This window comes from Lytechinus pictus, chromosome 7 (genome assembly GCF_037042905.1).
Source record: "Lytechinus pictus isolate F3 Inbred chromosome 7, Lp3.0, whole genome shotgun sequence".
NCBI classification, from domain to species: Eukaryota; Metazoa; Echinodermata; class Echinoidea; order Temnopleuroida; family Toxopneustidae; genus Lytechinus; species Lytechinus pictus.
The window spans coordinates 43,501,624-43,525,623 of NC_087251.1; the positions used below are offsets into that span (position 1 = coordinate 43,501,624).

Consider the following 24,000-nt stretch of genomic DNA (forward strand, 5'->3'; position numbering starts at 1 on the left):
AATCACGCGCCGGCAAAAAAAAAACCTGTATAGGATTATAAAACAATTATCACCATGCCTTCTAGTTCTTTTAGTAAGTGTTTTGTTTGTTTTTAGATACAGATTTGTGATTACTAATATGGATTACGACGATAAACGTCGACACGCTTTGTCTATCAACCATTAGTATACACGTCCAATAATCCAAGTATCCCATGTGGACTGAAAGCTTCTTGGTTCGTCATGGAGTTTGCTGTGTAAATTAGCTGCGGACGTTGGTTTCGCTTATAATATAGACGGAACGTGACGCTTCTTCGAATCATTCTGGACTAAACGGAATAAGGTGGTATAGGGCCTAAGAAAATAAGAGCAATCAACGGCTATAATCCAATATGAAAGGGGAATTTAAAGTTTCGACGCTGATCTCCTACATCGTGATTGGTAGTATACTCTTCACGGTGGGATTTCTGGTGGGATTTTTTGGGACTTCGAATGATTCCTGTCCATCATACTCATCGATCGAAGATGGTGAAATAAGTCAGATGATGATTGATGAATGCAAAGCTGAAAATATCGAACAAAATCTCAGGTAAGGACCAAGTTCGGTTGAATATTATGAACTTGTGTTTTTTTTTTGTAAAAGTAATTTGTAAGAGTCTTTTGGGAAGAAGTATTAGTACACTTTGCAAGGATGTTTTGTAAGAGCTTTCTGTAAGCATGGTAAGAGATTCCTCCATGGTGTACCTACTTTAATATCAATGGCTGATGATGTATTGATATCGTGTTACCATGGCTACGGATACATTGTTTTATTCATAGGGAGTTAAGTAGTCGACCTCATATGGCGGGAACACCAGCTGAGAAGGAGAATGCTGAGATGCTTGTCAACCTCTGGACGGAGTATGGATTCGATTCGGTTCGGTTAATACCTTACGATGTTCTCTTGGCTTACCCTGATCCGGATAATCCGAATAAGGTAATATTTGTTACCATGTTATCACAAATGTTGATATTATTTCTTGTCCCTATAGTATTATGACATTCTCAGAGTTGTACGAGGTGAATTTATTTTAAAAAGAATATAAATGTGAAGAAATTTGTGAGTATTGATGAATGTGATTTAATAGATTTTTGAAAAGAAATTTTAAAGTGTAATTTAAGGTTTGGCAAAAACAAGGTAACTCCCATTTGTATATAAGGAACGGGGAAACACTGATGTATATCATGAACTTAAGATTTAATTGAACAGATTGCGCACCCATATAACACAACATCTTAATCAACATTTTCCCTGTGTATATGAAACGCTGCGATTAACATCTTGATATTAAATGTGAATCATATTTCTCAAACAAAACAAAAACAATAATACACACGTTGAATGATAATTCAATCGACAGGGAATTATAATACTTTATCGGGTAGCTTTTAAACATGTCCGTATGAACAAATTAATGTATATCACTGTAGTAAGTACAATGTTATACTACCACTGACATCCACACATAGGTAGGTCGTCGTGTGAACTTTGGATCGTGGAATGTCAATATTATTATGCAATAAGTTATCTTTTTATAGTGTTTATATACAGCGCACAATCCGCACATTCGACACCACCTTATATTTATTTTTGAGGAGTTATCTGTTGCCCTGTATAGCGAACGAGCAGTGATGGGTATTATTACAAATTTATTGAATCGTATTCAGGCAAATCGGCCTTTGTTGACATTATCTTAATACATGTATATGTGACCATGCAATTCAATCTTCCGATAGTAATAATAAAAATGATAACAATAATTATGTTATATGATTGCATGGCTCAGAATGGAATACCAGAAATATTCCAAGAGGTTGGGCATATATTCCAACGCTATATATAAATCAGGGGCGTCAATCCATTTTTCAGATTGTGGGGGGGGGGGGGCAAAGTCATGAGACATAAATCAACATTACAGAGGCGCTATATATATATATATATATATATATATATATATATATATATATATATATATATACATATATTGTGAAAGCAATGGGTGAAGAGAACAATGGTAGGCGTAGCTTAAATCAAGGTTCCCCAGAGCTATCTGCCCTTTTGGAAAAATTGGTAATGCCGAAAAAATGTCTCTGCCGGGAATCGAACCCGGGCCCCCAGCTTTGAACGCCGGTGCCTTAACCACTAGACCACAGAGTCGGGTTAGTGGCTAGGGCGACCCCGATCCAATTGACCGTCAGATAGACAGATCTCGACACTACACCAAGTATAATTTCCTTTGTCGGGTGTAGGTGGGTTTTGAGCAATGACAAGCCGCCATGCCTCAGCTGGATGAAAGCTATATTGCTTTGATACAATACGGAGAAAGTATACAAATGTGTGAAATTATACATGTACAACAGCTTTTGGCAACTCTTTTATTTTAATATTTTGTGAAAGAAATGGGTGTATAGTTGATGCGAGCACGAAGCGCGAGCGGGAACTCTATTAATGGTTTGGAAATCATGTAATGGATGGGTAATTGGGTATCTTCCTAGTAGTAATTTTTTTTAATATTACGTGTTCAGTTCGGATACCGTTAATAATGATTTTTTTTTGCCTCCAATTAGAGGATTTATTCACACCATCGCAACATAACACATTATAAAAATGAACATAAATGAGATGACAGGACATTTTGAAAAAATTATATCGATACAAAAAAATTACATAGTTATGCAATCATCCAATAATCTTACATAAGTTATAACATATTGAAGACAAAGTGAAAACAAAAGATATGGATCGCAATGAATAAATGGTGCAAGCACGAGGCGCGAGCTGATTATTATTGGTGTTAGTGCAATCTAGGACCGGGATATCGTAAAGACATAATGTTACCATACTGTATATGAAAATTATGACTATATTCGTTTTCCTCTTCGTAAGCTCGAGATGAAACTTGTCGATATTCCAATCTGAAAAATGGGACAATTTGATTATTAGGAATTCGTGAATATATTATTATTATCTTAATTATTCATCTAATAAGCCTATTGAAATTTGTTGATATTAAGACCTGAAAACTGGACACTTTAAGCACTTTTATTACTATGAATAGGATGCATAGGTTAATATATTTTCAAAAATCGATGCGAGCGCAAATCTCGAGCCGAAATTTGTTATGGACAGGTTTTTTTTTGTTAGAATTAATTTAGAGATATACATAACTCACCTGGATCCACCTATGGAAAAGGGAGTTTGCCATTTTCTTGTTTATTCATTGGCAGAAAGGAATTCTATGCCTATATGCTGAGATTCCTGCGTAAATATAGGGCCTACCCTAACGAAAGTTGCAATGATAGATGAAATCATTTCCCGCGCCCGGAAAGGTTGTGTGTCCGGACGATCAGTTTTAGAAAGTCATTTGGAAACATTTACAAGCGAAGTTTCATCAATTTTTAGTACAAAATGTTAGGAAATATTATAGAGAATAAAATAGAAGATGATTACAACTATTGAAAATTCATATGTTTAGTGTAATCCAAAGACAAAAAAAAGAAGGGTTAAAATATATCAAGTGTCCGGATACCCACCCACCCCCCATCCTACTAGAGATGTAAAAACTAAATTTTATATTGTGTTTGGTTAATTTGCTGATTTCTGTGTAACATGACAATTTTATTTTATTTTTTCACCTACGGAATTATTGGGGGGGGGGGCAAAACGATATGCTTGCCACCCCAATATTTTCATTGGTGGGGTGATCGCCCCCTTGCCCCCCCCCCCCGAATCAACGCCTCTGATATAGATGATAATATGCAATACTTATATAGCACATAAATATACAATGTTTCTATAGGCACTGGATATATTACCCGGGCTACTCTGATAGGGCGCCCAAGCATTCAAGGAATTCCTTCCAGTATACCGGGTACCCATTAACCACACATGGGTGGAGAGTGGCAAATTTAGATAAAACGCCTTGTCATAAGGACGCGGGTGCTGCGGTGAGATCCGAACCCCTGATCTTGTGATTCAAATTTCACACATTTATCATCCACTGAGTTGCAAATCTCTCTTATTGATAGTTTCAATTCAAAATCATACAGTGTATGGCTTCCATCAGTTTCATGGATTGGACTTTAGCATTGTTTAATAAATACGGAACAATTTTCTAAAATGAAACATTCATGATTGATATGACTACATCTTGAAGAACAGTCAAGGATATTACAAAATGAAGTTTACAACCTGACAGGCCCATGGCAGTAATTCAAAGGTGATACTTTTCCTCTCTCGGTTCGCTCAAGTGAGTCCCCCTTCCCCCCTTTTTTTTATTTTTATTTTGCTTGTCAGATTTTTCCTAGAACAAAATGACTTCCCTTTTTAGTGAATAACTACTGTGTTTGCTTGTCAAATTATTATTCCGGACATAAACCACTTTTTTTTTTTTTGGGGGGGGGAGCTTGTGTTATTTTAATTTGTACAAAAATGCCCCAACCCTTGGAATATCCTGGTTTCGCCCCTGATATAAGGAATAAATATAATGAAACAAATGGACTTGGTAGGCGGAGCGACTGGGCAGTTCGCTGACATGAATAATACATTTAGTTTTTCGTGTTACGGCAGGTGATGATAACGGAAAATGGAGAGGTTAACTTTACGACAGCTTTACAGGAAGAGATCTTAAGACCAGAAGATGACCATCCAGACGTTGTTCCACCATTCAATGCTTATTCTGCGCAAGGAGAGCCTGAGGTAAGAATAATTGTGTACCAAATTGGTGACCTTGTGGGACACTTTAAAATCTTACTACAGGATTGTTCAGGTTCTTGACCGTTAAGAAGCGTAGATAGGATATCAGCGCCCGGGTCAAATGTGAATTCTCGCCTATTTAATTTTCAGGACAAAGCTTGTTAAAGAAATTGCACCTGCTAGGGGGGTGTTGCAAGAAAATATTTGCAATCAATTGCAAATATTCTGTTTTAAGTTTACAATTGATATATCAATTTCAACTGTAGCAAATCCGATTACACTGCTTGTTTCACGAAGCAGATAAGAAATCAATTGCAAATCCACAATTAATTTTAAAACCAATGATTCATTTCGAGACCGAAAATATACTTGCAATTGATCGCAAGTTTCTTGCAATTCCCCATTACACATCTTATGCCCGGGTGAGCGTTTCATTCCCAGTTTGTGGGCTTGTGACGTCACATTAAAATGCCAAGAGACCCCCTTATTTCACTTTATCTTTCTTTTATCTTTGCCACTTTGGACCCCTGAAGGTGGTACCCAAGGCACGAACCCCCCCCCCCCCCCACCTTGTCTGCATCATAGAGCTGATGTTCTTTATTATACATTATGTTACGTGTCACATTCAAGACGAGAAAAAAACCAACTTAATATTGTGTCATTTAAGATTAATATGATTTAAAATGATCCACTGGTTGTTAATAAGATCAATATTTAATATATTTTGCATTCAGAGGAACCAAAAGCCCCTTTTCTCCTTGCCCACCGGCAATCCCGCCCCCCGTTACGTCGCTCTTTTTCCACTTATAAATTGAATACATTACAAGATTTAGGTGAACAAAGCTTTAAAAAAAATCAAGAAAAAGGATGATAAAGATGGTGCATTTATGCTCCTGATAACAACACAAACCATTGTGTACATGTAAAGGTACTGATTATTTTAATCTGTTCCTCTTTTCAGGGTCCTTTGGTTTATGTGAACTATGGACGAGCAGAAGACTTTGATTGGCTGGCAAAGAATAAACCTGAAATCAACATTACTGGATGCATAGCTATTGCAAGATACGGAAAAGTATTTCGAGGAAATAAGGTAAATTCATGAACTATTTCATATCCCCTTGTTTACTATACTATAACAAGAATTTTTTTTAAATGTAATGGCGACTGCGAAACAAGGAAGGTACATAATTAATGAGTGAAGAAATCGGTCATAACATTGCTCCTAAGTAGGTCTGGTCTCTCTTGTTAAAGAAATTAAATACCATATTCAACCATATCTGCATCACTTAGTTTTTTTTCCACACTTGTCACGCATTAATTATTCCTTATTTCCTTTGATTTGATATGTAATACAATTATGGGATAGCTTGAACCGAGATCATTAAAGAGTACTCCGGTGGTCTAGTGGTATATGACACTGATCTGGTAATCCAGAGGTCGTGGGTTCGAATCCCGACCGGTCTGCCTATACAGTGCGTATCAAAAAAAAACGGGACAGATTTGAAAAGTCTATAAAATTTTAGTTTCAAATTATTATGTCTATATTTTGGTGTTAATAGGTGCTCTAAGGTCTTGTCTTTCAAATGCTATTAAAAAAAAAAAAAATTTAGTTTTGTTCATGCTTGAGCGAACACGGGACGTTTTTGTTGGGGGTTCAAAAAAAGGCTTGCGCCAGAATTGCAGAATATGAGTAATATGATGATCGGACTTCTTGCTAATTAGCAGACTTCCTCTTAACCTTTTCATTATCTTTGCCATCATTTTCAAATCATGCGGTCAAAATTCATTTTCAGATCTATTTATTTGCTTGAATTATTCTGTTATTTCTTTTTGATATGCTCTCTGTTAGCTTTGAATATTCCTTCTTCAAGCTAAAATTATTTTTTTTCAACCGAATTATGGGAGAGCATGGATTTTTTATTCAAATCATTTAATTATGTGCTTCAAAGGTTATGGTGCCTTTTGAACAAAGCCACACAGATGGGCGGGCGCTCGGGTTGCCCCCCCCCCCCCCCTCAATTAAAAAAATCATGACCAAGAAAAAAAGTGGACAGCAAATAAAAGGAAAGATAGAAAGTAAAATATGATATTATTTTCTGAATATTATGTCAAAATCTATCACAAAATTTGATATTGTAATTAAAAATGGGGTAATAGTCCGGTCTGTTAGCGTCAAAAACACCCTACTTGTGGACACGGTGGACAAAAGCATGATTTTTTCTCCAGACCTTTGTTTATGTATAAGAATTAAAAATGGGGTATGCTCCAAAAAATCTGGCTGCAGGAACAGTGAAAAAATGGGTGAAAATGTCAGAATTTATGAGTTTAGATTGGTCTGATATATAGACTAGCGCTAGTGCAAAACTCAATAGCAGTGCATTAATTTGCATTGGTTTAGTTCTTGAATTCAGACCCTTTTTGAACAGATGTTCTGATTGTCCTCACATCTCAATGCACTAAATATCTGAATGCAGATGCTTAACAAGCCGAAGGGTGGCGGTGGAGGGGGTTGAATGTTGGTGTGTATGTACATATTTTGGTCTTGGAGTAAAGATGTGCAAGACACATTTTTTGCATGTGTTGCCATGGTAACAGTGTATTATGGCAAAAATAAGGTAAAAATCTTGCAGTTAGAACTACTTCCTCTGTTTTCATCCGATTCTCATGAAATTTGGCACACACATTGGTCTTGAGATGAAGATGTCGAAGACACATTTTTGTGTGTCTTTCAGAAATTTTGTTGCCATGGTAACAACATATCATATGGTGAAAATTGGGAAAAAAAACTTACAATTCAAACTGCTTCATCAGTTTTCTATCAGTTCACATGAAATTCGGCACACACATTGGTATTGAAGAAAAGATGTACAAGGCACTTTTTGTGTGTGTTTCAGAAATTGTGTTGCCATGGTAACAACATATTATGTGGCAAAATCTGGGTAAAAACCTTGCAATTTGAACTACTTCATCAGTTTCAAACCAATTCTCATGAAATATGGCTAACATATTTGCCTTGAGGTAAAGATGTGCAAGAACCTTTTTTTGCATTTGTCAGAGAGTGCATTGCCTTGGTAACCACATATAGCCAGAAATGCCGGGAAAACTCAATGTGGATCAATCTACTTCTCAGTTTTCAGCCTGTGCTCATAAAAGTTGACACAAATATTCATTTTGGGTAAAGATTCATATTCAGTGTTAAAGGGGAATCCAGCCTTGGTCATAAATGTTGTGTGGAAAAGGAGAAAAATAAGAATGGTGAAAGAAATCGGACAAGCAAAATAAAGTTATGGCTGCTTTAAAATTAAGATCCCTAAGGCTACTAGTATGTAGATTTCAAATTGGCAACTGGGTTAGTAAATTATGACAAGGGGCGAGGCCGCAAGGACAACTTTCCCATTGGCCTTATTGTACTTAATTATCAGGATTTTTGGTTTTCTCCTAAATCCCTATTCCATTGGGGCCGTAAAATAAACCCGGTAGTATAATGTTTTATGTCCTCATGAAAGAAAGATATAATTTGAAGTAAAACTTTTGAAAAAGACATTTTAGTCAATTAATTATTCCAGTACATGGAAGGGTGGTCCTTGCCTTACATCACTATGACATCACATAAGCGGCCAATTTGAAGTCTTCATGGGTATATAGTGATTACCAATGTTTACAACTTTTATATATTCACAACTTTCTTATGGTTTGTCCGATATTGTTCACACTTTGACCAATAAACTTGTCTGATTTTTTCTTTTCCTCTAAAAACAAGTGTTTATTTTGGGTTGGATTCTCCTTTTACGTCATATAATAGCGCAGGGTATTAATCACCTTCAATAATATTTATAGGTTCTTTTTTTTGGGGGGGGGGCGGAGGAGGTCCTTAAAAACTGACATCATAAAAATATAGAAGGTTAAAGGCCATGACCATTAGGAACTTAAACACTCTTAAAGAAAGCACCCCTTCCATTTTTTTTTTTTTGGGGGGGGGGGCTTTAGAAAATTGCCACATAAAGAGTAAAAAGAAATTATTACAATTAGGAACTTAAACCCCCCCCCCCAAAAAAAAAGGGGGGAAGAAAAATCCTTTACACTTCAGCATATTAATTTAAAGCCTAAAACATTCTGCTTTGATAAAAGATTATTTCCGGTGCCCAATCAATCAATGTTTTATTTATCTTCTTCTACTCAGTGTATGTTCATTTCAGTTCCTACTCTGACTTTCTTACATCACTTTTTTGCACTTTTGAGCTTTACCATATCTTCTTGTTTTGTTTCCTCTCCCCCCCCCCTCTTTGTCTCCCTCTCTAAGTACATTTTTCTTTGCTATTTTAATTCATTATTATCTAGAAACAATTATTCCATTTTGAAAGCTTACACCTACACCGAAATATAATACCATGACATTTATATTTTTTCTTCATAATCTTTTAAACTCCATTTTGGCTACACTCTGTACGTCCTGAATAATACTATTAGCAATATCTAATGTCTACTTTATTGAAGAAATGACTGTCATGATATTATATTCTGGTAAAGGTGCATCAAATTCTTATTAAAAAGGTTGCAGCATTCAGAATGGAATAACTGTTGCTTGACAAAAATGGATTTAGTTGTTTTCCGAAAATCCTCTGTGTAACTTTTAGTTTTATCACTAAGTTTCCCCATTCCTGCAGTTACCACCATCTGAAAGGGATATGACTAGAATATAATTATATGTAGAGAAATAAAAGTCATCATTTGCTCAATGAACAGTGAATAAGTTTGTCTTTACTCCAATGGAAAATTATTTGCATTTTTTATGACAGTCAGAGTTAGCATCCAACAATTTTGCTACTGAAACATAATATTCATTTTTTGACAATGGGAGATGTAGGATGTATAAAGCAGGGACTGTCACAGAAATATACTGAAAAAATTAAATGAAAGAAAATAGAAGGCTAAAATTTATTGTGCACATATGTATATTTTTGATATGGTATGTTATTGAGTCATGGATTTGCAAGTGAATTTCTAAAACAAATGCAGAGATTTTTGTATATATAATTCTATAATTAGTTGCATGATTAAGGGTACACTTTATAATATGTCAGAAAAAATATACTTGGAGAGAGAGAGTAAAAAAAGGAGAGAGGAAACAGAAGATGGTATGGTGAAGCTCAAAATCAAGAGTGATGTGATAAAGTTAAAAAGAAAGAGTAGGAACGGAATATGAATAAAAGACTGAGTAGGAGAATATAAATAAACAATGATTAATTGGGTACCGTAAACAATTTTTTATCAAAGCAGAAGGCATTAAACTTCAAATGCATGGTCTGAACTCTGAAGTGCAAAGGACTTACCTTTTAGGGGGGCATTTTTCTGCTAAAAAAATATATCAGCCCCCTATTTTTTCGGGGGGGGGGTTAAGTTCCTAGTCATAATCCTTTAACTTTTACTTTTATGAGGTCATTTTCTAAAGACCCCCCCCCCCCAAAAAAAGGGAGTAATGTCTCGCTTTAAAAATGCAAAGACCCCTGAGGGGCAAAGGCGTAGACTGGTTTGAGCATGGGGAGGTAGAACTAACAGTGGTATGGGGAGGGGTGCACATCTTGGGGAGGTAGAACTAAGGTTTGGAAATCAGCTGTTGAAAGTAGAAAAAGTACACATTTCGTTTTGCTTGCCAGTGTTGGAACTCCTCTGCCACAGCGGAAGGTTTCACATTCACCCAGTGTACCCCCAGCCTATGCCCTTGAGGGATGCTTATTTTAAGAGTGTTTATCATGTTTATGTTCCTAATGGCCACCGCCTTTAAACTTCTTTATTTTGATGTCAGATTTTAAGGACCAATCCCGCCCCTCCCCCAAAACCTAGAAATATTAATGAAAGTAATTAATACCCCCACACTCTGGCGTGAAAATTTTAATGCAGTTTAGAATTTAATATGAATCTTTACCCCAAGATGAATATTTCTTCCAACTTTTATGAGCACTGACTAAAAACAGGGGAAGTAGTTTGATCCACAATGAGTTTTTCTGCATTTCTGGCTATCATATGTGGTTACCATGGCAATTTACTCTCTGACAAATCGGGGGGGGGGCACTTCCATTGACGAGTGGATACCATGCGCGACCATGGGGTCTCGAAAAGCACCCTAAACACGTATTTTCCATATTCTGAAAATGCACCCTTAACAAGTATTGGCGTCTGAAACCCTACCCTTGAAAAGTATTGGAAACAAAACGATATACTCTTGGCAAGTATTCCCTGAAATGAACCCCTAAACAAGTACATATATTTTATTGTCATGTCACGGGTCCGTCGATCGTCGGATTTACCTTTACACACCATTTGGTTTTAGTACGGCCCCAGCTTTCACACCTCGCGCAAATCGGACCCTAAACATGTAGTGTTGGGGCAAAAAGGACATCCTTTATAAAACATTTAATTTTGTTTTATCATCCCCGCAAATTTGACCCTAAACACGGAGCTTTCCTTGCGAAATAGATACCCTTTTTTCATTATTTTTGTGTTTTTGACACCCTTATCACGTTACGTACGTAACGTGCCCTATCTTGAAAAAGATCCCTTTTACGTGTTTTTTGGTCGCGCATGGTATCCACTCTTCAATGTAAGTGGCCCCCCGGGTGACAAATGCACACGAAAACAATGGTTCTTGCACATCTTTACCTCAAGGCAAATATGTTAGCCAAATTTCATGAGAATTGGTTCAAAATTGATGAAGTAGTTCAAATTGCAAAGTTTTTACCCAGATTTTGCCACATAATATGTTGTTACCATGGCAACACAATTTCTGAAACACACACAAAAAGTGCCTTGTACATCTTTTCTTCAATACCAATGTGTGTGCCGAATTTCATGTGAACTGATAGAAAACTGATGAAGCAGTTTGAATTGTAAGTTTTTTTCCCAATTTTCACCATATGATATGTTGTTACCATGGCAACAAAATTTCTCAAAGACACACAAAAATGTGTCTTCGACATCTTCATCTCAAGACCAATGTGTGTGCCAAATTTCATGAGAATCGGATGAAAACAGAGGAAGTAGTTCTAACTGCAAGATTTTTACCTTATATTTTTGCCATAATACACTGTTACCATGGCAACACAATTTCCAACACATGCAAAAAATGTGTCTTGCACATCTTTACCCCAAGACCAAAATATGTACATACACACCAACATTCAATCCCCTCCACCGCCACCCTTCGGCTTGTTAAGCATCTGCATTCAGATATTTAGTGCATTGAGATGTGAGGACAAACAGAACATCTGTTCAAAAAGGGTCTGAATTCAAGAACTAAACCAATGCAAATTAATGCACTGCTATTGAGTTTTGCACTAGCGCTAGTCTATATATCAGACCAATCTAAACTCATAAATTCTGACATTTTCACCCATTTTTTCACTGTTCCTGCAGCCAGATTTTTTGGAGCATACCCCATTTTTAATTCTTATACATAAACAAAGGTCTGGAGAAAAAATCATGCTTTTGTCCACCGTGTCCACATAATTTCGCTAACAGACCAGACTATAATATTTGCGTGCTCACTTCGCTCGCTCACAACTTTTTAATACATTTTACCCGATCTGCCATATCTAGCTCCTTCAAAATTGACTCAATACACCATTGTCATTGAAAGACATGAATCCCTTCCTGTGTCTCCTGTCAAGCAATTAAACTTGGTCAAGGAATCAATGACCCATTGAAAAATAGATTCATGTCTTTTAAAGGTACATAACATAATTTGTTTCATATAATAAAACGATTTGAATAATCACAAGTTTTCCCAATTAATAATTCAAATCTTCTTGCTTGGGTTGACAAAAAAAATTCTTCTTTTCTCAGTTACTTATGAAGGAAAATTAAAAGGTAAGAGAAGTTTAAATGAAAAAACAAAACAATTCAATTAAATAAATAACTTTGTAAATGAAATTTGACAGCATAATTCGAAAATTGTGGCACAGATAATGAAAAGGTCAAGAGGAAGTCTCCTGATTAGCAAGAAGTCTTATCATTGTATTACACATATTCTGCAATTCTGGCGCAGGCCTCTTTTTGAACCCCCAACAAAAACGTCCCGTGTTTGCTCAAGCATGAATAAAATTTATTTTTTTAAATTGCATTTCAAAGATAAGACCTTAGAGCATCTATTAACACCAAAATATAGACATCATTATTTGAAACAAAAATTTTATAGACTTTTCAAATCTGTCCCGTTTTTTTTTAATACGCACTGTATAGGCAGACTTCACACAGCAGTTGCTGTGTTACCCTCGTGGTTTTGTTGGAGAAAAATGAATATTATATTACCTGTCTTTATCACCCAACGAATTAGTTTTTCTTTTGACTAGTCACTCACATTTATGCACTTATACTTTAGAATAAATAAAACTGTTATGATCAGAAATTAGCACCATACTAAATATTGATACATTGGATTACCTAATGAGACATTGTGCAATAAAATTGATTTAAAATCATGACTTCCATAACTTCTAGGTTCTTTCGGCACAAGCCGCGGGTGCTATCGGAATAATTATTTATTCGGATCCTGCCGACTACGCCATTGATGATAATGTAGCAGTATATCCGGACGGATGGTGGTTACCCGATACCGGTGCTCAAAGGGGAAATACTTTCGTCAGTGATGCTAAAGGGGATCCGATAACACCCGGTTACCCGGCTAAACGTAAGTATGCATATATATATTTAATCGTTACGAGAGAAAGGTGGAAGGTTGGTGAGAAATAAATGATGAAAACAAGAAGGAAGAATTTGACAGTGGATGATACAGAGAGAGGGAGAGAGAGAGAGAGGCAGAAAGAGAGAGGGAAGGTGAAAGAAGTGGGGGGTAATAGCGAAGGTAATAATTATAGAAAGAAATCATTCTAGCTATCTATTCAGACAATTTAGAAGTTTAAACCAATATGTTCATCTCTTTACAAATCTCCAAGCTTATGCGTACCGGTTAGATGATTCGGATACAGCGCTCCCCAAGATTACGGTTCATCCGATTGGTTATGGAGATGCACGACATCTTTTAAGGTATCGTGTATATGTTTCAGGTGCATATTATCAGTCACAGACAATATCAGATTTTGTTTAGAGTTCTAGCATAGAAAATTTTCATCAATTACTTTGAGTTTTTGATGGAAAAAGTGATTGTAAATTAGTTGATTTTTTAGAACCTTTAAATCTATCCAACTGGACTTTGTATTTATAACACTCCGAAATAATCTCTGCAATAAAGATTTTTGTGTTTCAGCCTTGTATAAGAATAAAGTAGGTCTACACATGCAGTTAAGTAACTTGTGTTAAGAGTTGGAAAAATCGTAGTGTCATCAGATGGAATGATAATGGTGCAAGAGAGTCTAGAATTCGGAAACTGTGGGGTGAAAATCGACAAACAAAAAAACTTACATGAATCTTTAATTAGTTAGTGATGAACGGAAGATTTAACTTTCGGGGGGTCAAATTTCTTTTTTGTATATTAAGCGACCATTCATTTAATTTTTCATTTCATTTTATGATAGTGAATTATCAGGTGATGAAGTAAATCCTGACTGGGCAGGAAACCTGGATGTGACCTATCGATACGGACCGGGATTTATCAACCCAGAAAGGTAAGAGTTTAGCGATAAGCTACTTCGAAACTTGAGAAATACGTGCATTTTTAAGGGTTTTTACAGGTACATATATATATGTACAACGGATTCGGAATTCTCTGAAGTTCATTTTGATAATATATTTAATTCAATTTATTTTATTGTGGATTTTCTGACTCGGTCTAGTATAATTTCAATCTTTGATATCATTTATGACTCACTCGGGATACTGCATGGGATATTAATCACAATCACAGACATAATAAAATAAAATCATATTCTAGTGAGGAAAAGTATTATAATTTTATTTTTTAATATTCTCCTATTTTGGCCAGAATTGTAACGATTTTAATGTAATACTATTTTCGATTTTAAAGACCATTCTAAAGACTTAAGTCCATGTTAAAGACTACTTGGATTTGAAAAAAGTCCAATTGACTCCATCATTGTTGAATTAGTGTACTGTCAGTAAATTTGACTATTGTAGTCACATACACAAAAACGACTCCAGACTGATCAGCGCAATTTTGAATGATGATTCATCTATTAGTTTGGAATCAGTTTCATTGATGTAATATTTACCAAAGTTTCTTCATAACGCCCTTTTGAAATACTTTAGCTGTTTTTAAAAATATTTTTTAACCAGGAAGGTCAAAATGAGCATCCACACATCACGTGAGATCAGAACAACTTATGACGTCATCGGAATCATTAATGGAGCGCTGGAGCCAGGTAAAACCTCGTTCCTACTGCTGTCACGCGGTTCGCGCCACGATTGAAAACTTTAGTCTTAATCTTGAAGTAATCGTAGTTATCGTATCAGATCGTATAAGATCAGTCATGTATTGATCGTAGACAAATTTCAGACGGTTCAGTGTTAAGTTCGCGATCAGCTACGAAGGACCAATCGTGGAGTTCGGATAGATCGGACGACAACAGTGGGCAGGAGGTCATAAAGTTTTAGCTACCCGCCTTATCGTTATTGATAATAACTATTCAAAGATCATAACTATTCAAATAAGAAGTTTGTTAAAGGACAAGTCCACCCCAACAAAACGTTGATTTCAATGAAACGAGAAAAAATCCAACAAGCATAACACTGAAAATTTCATCACAATCGGATGTAAAATAAGAAAGGTATGACTTTTTAAAGTTTCGCTTAATTTCACAAACTGTTATTTGCATATCCTGTATCCATCAGTATGCTAATGAGGGGACTGATGACGCCATGCACCCACTCGCTTTTTCTTTCGCATTTTATTATATGAATTATTCTAATTTTCTCTTTAGTGTAATAAAAAAAATGAAGTTTTATTCCTCCCTGAGCATGTGGAATTACCATTGCCATAAGGTTTTATGGTTCAGTCAAGTTGGTCCATATATTGTCAAATCTGTAACAAAAATGAAATACTGTATAATTAATTTAAAAAAAATAGTGAGTGAGAGGCTTGATCGACTCTCATTTCACTGAGTTGTGCATAGACCTGTTTGGTCCTAAATTGGCGAAACTTTAAAATGTCATAAATTTCTAATTTTGCATCCGATTTTAATGAAATTTCAGCGTTATGCTTGTTTGAATTTTCTCTTTCGATTCAAATCAACATTTTTCTGGGGTGGACTTGACATTTGAATAATCAAATCAAAGAAGCCTGAGACTGAAAATTTCATCAAAATTGGAGGTAAAACAGTATAATATCAATTTTTTCTGTTATTTTTTTAGATCAAGAACAGTCAAGGTTTAATATGAATCAATCGCAACTCTCCATTAGAATGAGCCATAAATGTCTGTGTTACTTTTTTTTTATGAGGCGAAAATTTTAAATGACATAACTTTCTCATTTTCAATCAAATTTAAATGGAATTTTCAATATTACATTTTTAAATAGCAATTTTTTAAAACTTCAAATCAACCTTCCGAGGATGGACATGACCTTCAATTTAATATGAAGAGAAAAAAAAGTGTTTGACCTTCAATTTAATATGAAAAGAAAAAAAAAAGTGTTTGTGTGCATTAATTCAAGGTGTTTTTAAGGCGTTTCAAAGCATTGTATTACTGTTCAAAATATTATGAAATAATTATCGGAAAACATGACAGACAGTAATGTGTGATGTTTAACCTTCAGTACTTTCGATTAGAAATCAATGGACAAAACAAGACCAATTTGTTCTTGTAAAATACCATCCAATTGCGTTATCTGCTTCTACTTAATTTCTCATGATTGACAAACAATAATATATACATTTTTTTTATTTTCCAGATCGTTATGTAATGATGGGCAACCATCGTGATGCCTGGGTGTATGGTGCTGTAGACCCTTCCAGTGGGACAGCAGTTCTTATGGAAAGTGCAAGGGTCTACTCAAGGATGCTAAACACAGGTAATCCATTATTCGTTTCTTACCCTTTTTCGTTAAAAATGACAGGGGCTTTGGAACCATGGGGGAGGAGGCTTCAGCTCCCCCACGTTTTTCAAAACCTTCTAGAAAAACGAAACAAATAAAAATTACCATCTGATTGTGATTTTTGCATGGTCACCCCCCCCCCTTCAAACCTGTCCCGCGGCCCCTTTTATTTTTATTGTGCTTATTGCTCTGCATCATTTTTTCTTCTTGTTGATTCTTTGTCAATGATAGTTCACTTCGTGCTCCTCGCTTATAATCTCTGTCTCTCGTATCTATTTGGTAATTTCTCAATCATTTCGGTATATCTAAAATCATTACATTTTTCCTGGGGAAATTTGAATAATATTACGACATTGCTGACGTTCACACTGGGAATTAGATAATGTTCGATTATCATGCGATCAACAGATCTAATTCACTGGGTGCAAATTAGAGGTACGTTTACATAATCGATTTCAGTAATTACAAATGAATAAAACATACAAGATAGAAAATAGGAAATAAAAATAAACAATAAATAAACAATAAAACATAAAGTAAATCAAGGGATGTAAAGACATGTTTTTTTTCATTGTGATTTTTCAATTACTGTATTGAAAAATTATTTTGGTTCAATGTACTCATGGCAACAGTGTCCAGAAGACACTATTACCATAAACGGCACATAAGTCTTCTCTCATTATTATAGATTGGAATATGAATCCAACAACTTTCAAGCAAGTGATTTCATTTTAAACAAGAAAAAGTTTTGTTTCATGTGTTGGAATCTCTTACACTAATAATGACGATTCAGAACCCCTTGTACATGTTGTACAAACACGCCTTTCCAATTCAACGTGCTATTAAACACTGACATATTGACATTTTTCTGTTAGAAAAAAATTATAATTTGTCTCATGTCCATGACTAGGTTGGAGACCTCGCCGTACGGTCATGTTCTGTTCATGGGGAGCCGAGGAGTATGGCCTTCTTGGGTCAACTGAATTCGTTGAGGTATTTTTTATTGATCAGACAGAGATGCAGATTTTCCTGTTATCGTTTGACGATTCGCTGATAATTTTTTGAGCAATCGAGAATAAAAACAGCACTTACACAAAAAAGACAATTTCAAAAATAACCAACTCTTTGGCGCACTGATATAACTTTTGGTTTGTCCATTCGTAATTTTCCATACCAGAAATTAATTCCAAAATTATCCAAAAAATAATATGTTATTCAAAAAAATATATCCCTTTATTTGACGAAATTACAGAAAATACATTGTTTTAAAATTTGGATTTCTAATGAGACTTTTTTTTTTTTTTGGGGGGGTGAATATCCAATCGGTTTACATCATGCCCAATGAATTTTGTCGATTTTTGTATATTGTACTCGAATTAAGCCCCAGTCACGTCTACAAGGCGATCCGGGGCTAATCTATCCCGGAACTCCCCAGATCGTGTCGGCATGATCCGGGAGGTCCGGTTTACGCCCTGGGCGAGTGTTGGTGACTGTATACACGATATCAACACGGCATCTTCATGGCGCTAACACGGATGTACACGGACCATGCCGGCAGAGCACGGCGTCTACACGGATAAACAGAGCAGCTCCATGGACCAAAACGGCTGTCCACGGATGATTCCGAATGTTTCTGATCTCCCCCAAAACTACCGTGTTGGCTCCACGGACCGACACGGTCCTCCAAGGATTCCCAAGGCGCCTACACGGATCTCTCTTCGGATCACCACGGATCTGGGGGGCGTTTCATGAAAGGACCTGTCGGACATTTTATCCGACAAGTCCCATTTTATTCGACAGTTACCATAGTAACAGTGCCTCTCAGCCAATCAACATCAGAGAAAGATGTCAGATCTGACAACTTGTCGGATGAAAATGTTGATGAAACACTCCCCAGATCCGGGTGGTCCGGTGTCTATATGTGACAGGGGCTTGAAAAAAACCCATGAAACTCGACTTTTAAAACTACTATGTATTGACCACACGTTTAGGACTTTCTTCTTTTTAGACGTAGTAAAACAATTTGATGGTCTTGGTAATTACTTGAGTGGAATTTAAATGATTTTCTATATACTTATAATCTAGGAATACCAGAAAGTGTTAGGGGAAAGGGCTGTTGCGTATATCAACACAGATGTCGCTGTAAGAGGAAACTGGACCTTCAGAGCTAAATCAACACCTTTATTACAGAAGGCTCTCTTCGACGCTGCTAAGAAGGTATTTCAAGTGTACACTGGTGCCCAGGTGGGGGTGGGGGTGGGGGGGGCTTGGAAGAGCAATGGACCAAAAAATATTTCCACGACTGAGGAAAGTAAGGAGACAATAGAAATAAGGGGAAAGTGGAAAAGGTAAAACGTAATATTATTTTCTCTTTTTTTATGTTATCATATTTTATTATTTTGTAAGAATATGTCGAAACCTGTCACAAAATTATATTTTTATTTCTCTGGAAGAAAAAAAAAACCGGCAAGTGGATCAACGTTATTCATTATCATTTATTCGTTTTATTTCTGTAAAGATGGAAATGGTGAAATAATTACAAATATTTCATATCTTATTTGCAATGAGGTACCTGACGGTGAAACGAGAGAGAGAACGACTTACGATGTTTGGCTTGAACGACTACCCGACAGCAGCGGCAACGGCCTACCGCAGTATGTTGATATAGATCCTATATTTCAATAACTTCAGAGCAAAGTGATATCTAATCTTTATTTAAACAATACACAAATTTACATAAGAGTTGATATTATAGGCTTTTATCATGGTCCGTGTGTGTCATTGTTGCAATATGCATACATTTCATTTTTTCTTTCTTTTTAGAAACTCTCAAATTACTTCTTTTCTAAAGCTTTGCTTGAACCGATTTCCCAAACCGTTGAATTAATGATAAAAACTTTAGGAATATTCGGCGATTGCAATTTTTCAATGACATGTTATGATTTTTTTTTTTTTTTTTTTTGCTACAGTGTCAGCGTTCTTGGATCTGGAAGTGACTTTGCTCCGTTCATGTATCGAATCGGTGTACCGTGCAGTGACCTATCATACACCTATGACTCGGTAATCAAAATACCATTACTTTAAATTAAAAGAAACTATCAGTTTATAATACAATAATCTCTGATGCTTGAAATAATAGGCTTAAAAGCAGATTCTTTTATTTCAGTCAAGTTGTCATATACATTCAAATTAGTTTGTTTCATGAACACAAGGTAGAAGCACACGGTCAATATTACATGCGACAGCAAAGGATGGATCTCTTTTTTTAAGAAGGAAATATTCAAACTTAGTTTGTTTTTCTCATTGTATCGTTTTTAATTTCTTGAAGATTTAGTATGAGTGATGATATCCACGCAATCATTCCCGTATAAAATGAAATATGATTTTTTTTCTTTCCCAATATCTTCGTCAATACTCATATAAATCATGATCATAAACAGAGTCTTGGGATATCATCATACCCCGTGTACCATTCCGTTTATGAAACATTTTACATAGTCAAGACCTTCATTGATTACAACTTCTGGCGCCATCAGTCTGTTGCTCGGGTTCAGCTTGAATTCTCGCGAAATCTCGCAGATTCCGTGATACTACCGTTTGGCGTCCTCGACTATGCTACGAAACTGAAATCGTCTATTGATAATCTGGAAGATGAGTACGGTACCAAGATGAATGCGCAGAGTATCACATTTGGTGAGTTATGTAGTTGCTTGAAACAGTCGGGTGTACAGACCCTATGCAGTGACGTCATCACGCCACCATCTTAGAGGCTGAAGCCATTGCCTCGCATGCGTTGGTGATCTGCAGCTGGTGTATCGATGACAATTTCGTTTACGCGTATTCCTATGTCCTCTAAGGGAGGGCGCTGTACGATAATGTCGTCATATGCTTAGGGTCTATAAAGAAAAGTCAGGAAATGGAGCATTGACATCGTTTGAAATTACCAGGTCATTAAACAAATGTCAAGAGAAACCGTTTTGCTGCAGTGGACATTCATATTCAGTGAAGGTTGAACGTTACATACTCACGCATAATAATTAGCGATATGAATATTTCAAACCTGAAAGTATCTATAATGAAAATTATTAATTTAAATATTAGAATATAATTGTACAGGTACAAAAGGTCAGTAAACTACTATTTCATCATTGCCTTGATGACAAAAGGAATCACAATACAATGATGTGGTACTTATTATGGTACAATGATACATGGAAATTAAATTATACTGTCTCCTTTTTTTTTTTCATTTCAATTTTTTTTCTTCCGGTAGAATACATTGATTCAGCTCTGACCAACTTTACCGCGGTTGCTACATCGTTCGAACAGCAAATAACTCAAATAGATGTTGAGGAGTAAGTACAGAAAGAAGTGATTTATAATAACAATGACAATACTAATAATGGTAATGATAATGATAATAATACTAATAATGATATTAGCAACAATAACGGCATATTTACCCAGGGTAGCCACTTCAGTTGCGAAAACTGTTCTCCCAGCGAGCCCTGATAATATCAATAGATTTCAATAACTTTGCATTTGTAATTGTCTTTATCATTGGTATTACAATCATTCTTGTATATATTTATTGGTTCTTCATCATCATCATAGTATTAGAATTATTATGATTCTTACATATACCATAGCCATTTTTACCATCTTAATAAATGACTTCTTTTTCTTTTTTCTTGTTTTTCATGAAAAAAAAAAAAAAAAAGATTTTTTTCTTATAAAAAAGTTTCTTCCTCTTGGGTGAGCAGGTGTAAAATTTGTTGGAGTGAAGATGTTCATCATAAAGTAAATTCATTGAAAACTAAACACATCAAACTAAAATGCTATGCGAAAAATGTTAACAACGCATGCAATAACAAATATTAACTTGATCACATTATAGGGTAAATTAGATACATGGAAAGTAAAATTCATAAATATACCTAAATAAAATTAAAGAAATGCCACTTTAAATGCACAGTTATAAGGCTACTTGCAGTGCAAGTTTACTAATACATTTTAAAGATAATTTGAAGTAACACTGGCTGCTCTGTTTAAACTGTTGAAATACTTGCTGCAAAGTTTATATATTAAACCGCGTTGTATATTGTTAACAACGTTTCTACTGTGTACAGTTGTGTAAAATCGAATTACAAAAGGTTTGAAAACGAAAGTTAATGCCCGATGTTTCAATTTACCATTGTTTATTCGATTGGGGATTTGAAAAAAAAAACACTGTATAAAGCATACTGTGACGTCACACTATGACGTTCATGCTACGATCACAAATACCTTTACCAACATCATACACTGCAAAAACTCCGGTGTTGATTTAACACCAGCCTGGAATCTATATATGTCCACACCAGAGAAGTATTGAAATAACACCAGTTTGGAATCAAACCGATGCCGATTTAAGACTAATTGGTGTTTTATAAACACATATCTGGTGTTAGGCCAAAACCAAGTGGTGTAGTTTAAACTTCTCTTGTGTGGACATATATAGATTCCGGGCTGGTGTTAAATCAACACCGGGTTTTTCAGTGTACTAACGAATTTTATGACGTTTTATGAATTTTATAAGTAGTATGAAATCATTTGGACGGTGTTCGCATTACGTCGATTAATATTTGTAAAAAAAAGTTAATACTTGCGCGAGGGTGAATAAATTAATTATTGATTTTGAAACAATTTTGGTTTTCTTTCGATGTTAGGTGCATGGATAGAGGGACGAAATATACAGAAGGAAAAGAACATATATAGGCCTACTGAGCAAACGATAAGAAAATCAATTTCCGTACTTTAGCAAACAAATTTCTTTACGTACAATAATGTTTTCTATCTTTCAATTCTAGTCCCATTGCAGTGAGACGTGTTAATGATCAGATGATGCAACTTGAACGAGCTTTTATTGATCCAGCAGGTCTTCCAGATAGGAAATGGCTGAGGTGAGCAATTTATTAGGAATATCTTGCTAACGCATTTATGAAAGTCCACCATTACTCGTCTTTAATTGAATTATTTATTGATGAGGACTTTCTGAGCAAGCTTTCATTGTAACACACTAAACATTACGAGTATCTTTTAAAACTAAGTACGTTTCTTTTTCCTCTTTCTTTTTTTTATATAGGCACGTGGTTTTTGCTCCGAGCAGTGTAAATTACTACGCAGGTGATGCTTTTCCCGCCCTTGTCGATGCCATGTACCAAATTGATGACGACATTAATCAGGTGACTCGATGGAATGCAGTCAGAGAACAGATGGCCATCACAGCCTTCATCATCCAATCAGCGGCTAGCACACTTACTGACGTCACACAATTTTGAAACGCCTTTTCTCATTTTTTTAACAAGAATTCCGGCGCATCCCATTTTTTTGTTAACGCTTCTTCATTAAGGTCTACAAAGTAATGTACTGTATCGATAACTGTTGCCTAACATTAATATTGAATTATATCCCAAACAAAAATGTATGTGTGGTACCAACAACTTTTAAAACAATGTTCTTTTGGGGGGTAGGTCATATTTTAATGAGTGCATTTTTATTTTTGTCTGTCTCATCAAATAGTTTATCCATATTTCGTTCCATGATAATGATTAGGCAGTGATAATTGATATACTTACATTTTAAGAAATTATGTAGGCATATTGGTTTTATATGATAAATCATTTTTGAAGAAGGTGCACTAATCACATGGCGATACATTGTATTTTCATTTAAAATTGTTGGACATATTTGTTAAGTTTGATTTGTTGTTATTGCAGAATAGATAAACGAAAAGATCAAACATTGGTGAATGTTCTATTTTCATCTAGACTTAAATATATACATATATGTGATTGTGTGTGTGCGTGGGTGTTGTTTGTGAGTGTGGGTGCGCATGTAGGGTGTGTGGTGTCTATGTATGGGTGTGTGCGCATGGGAGGGTGTGTGTTTGTGTGCATGTAGCTTCAAAGCCTCTAACAGCTTGCTCGTAATATTGAAGGCACAATTTCTTTTAAATGTAATTGTCCATAATACACGTGGTGATAAGATATAAAAGAGATATTTACACCTATAATAATAATATATTCAAATTCTATCATGTACGACTTCGAATATTATACACACAAATCCTCACACTCACCCTTACGCACACCCACACACACACCCTCACACACACACACACACATATATATATATATATATATGAGAGAGAGAGGGGATTCAAGAGAAGTAGATATCTATCAACGTAACAAGTTTTATCGCCTTTTATTTACAAGCTTTTAGCCTTTATAGGCCCTTCCTCATG

At 35.5% G+C, this 24,000-nt stretch overlaps 1 protein-coding gene across 2 annotated transcripts; it reads left to right on the forward strand.

Moving 5' to 3' along the window:
* LOC129264375 (N-acetylated-alpha-linked acidic dipeptidase 2-like) lies at nt 1-23,496 on the forward strand. 2 transcript variants are annotated; one of them, XM_064102762.1, is made up of 17 exons: nt 1-568; nt 799-955; nt 4,589-4,717; nt 5,676-5,804; nt 13,208-13,397; nt 13,663-13,753; nt 14,242-14,331; nt 14,960-15,045; nt 16,572-16,691; nt 17,626-17,708; nt 18,801-18,932; nt 19,284-19,369; nt 19,685-19,775; nt 20,156-20,408; nt 20,989-21,070; nt 22,565-22,657; nt 22,840-23,496. In XM_064102762.1, exons 1-17 carry the CDS (start codon nt 372-374, stop codon nt 23,033-23,035), a joined length of 2,205 nt encoding a protein of 734 aa, XP_063958832.1. In that variant the 5' UTR covers nt 1-371; the 3' UTR covers nt 23,036-23,496. The 2 variants fall into 2 exon arrangements, with proteins under 2 accessions (XP_063958832.1, XP_063958833.1); XM_064102763.1 differs by having other exon boundaries at nt 165-568; nt 20,989-21,067.
* Nucleotides 23,497-24,000: the final 504 nt, after the last annotated feature.

Coding starts and splice junctions, on each gene's coding strand:
- LOC129264375 (XM_064102762.1), top strand. CDS start 372: ATGAAAGGGGAATTTAAAGTTTCGACGCTGATCTCCTACATCGTGATT. Junction 5,805..13,207: donor AAGTATTTCGAGGAAATAAG/GTAAATTCATGA, acceptor CATAACTTCTAG/GTTCTTTCGGCACAAGCCGC. Junction 21,071..22,564: donor ACTCAAATAGATGTTGAGGA/GTAAGTACAGAA, acceptor TTTCAATTCTAG/TCCCATTGCAGTGAGACGTG.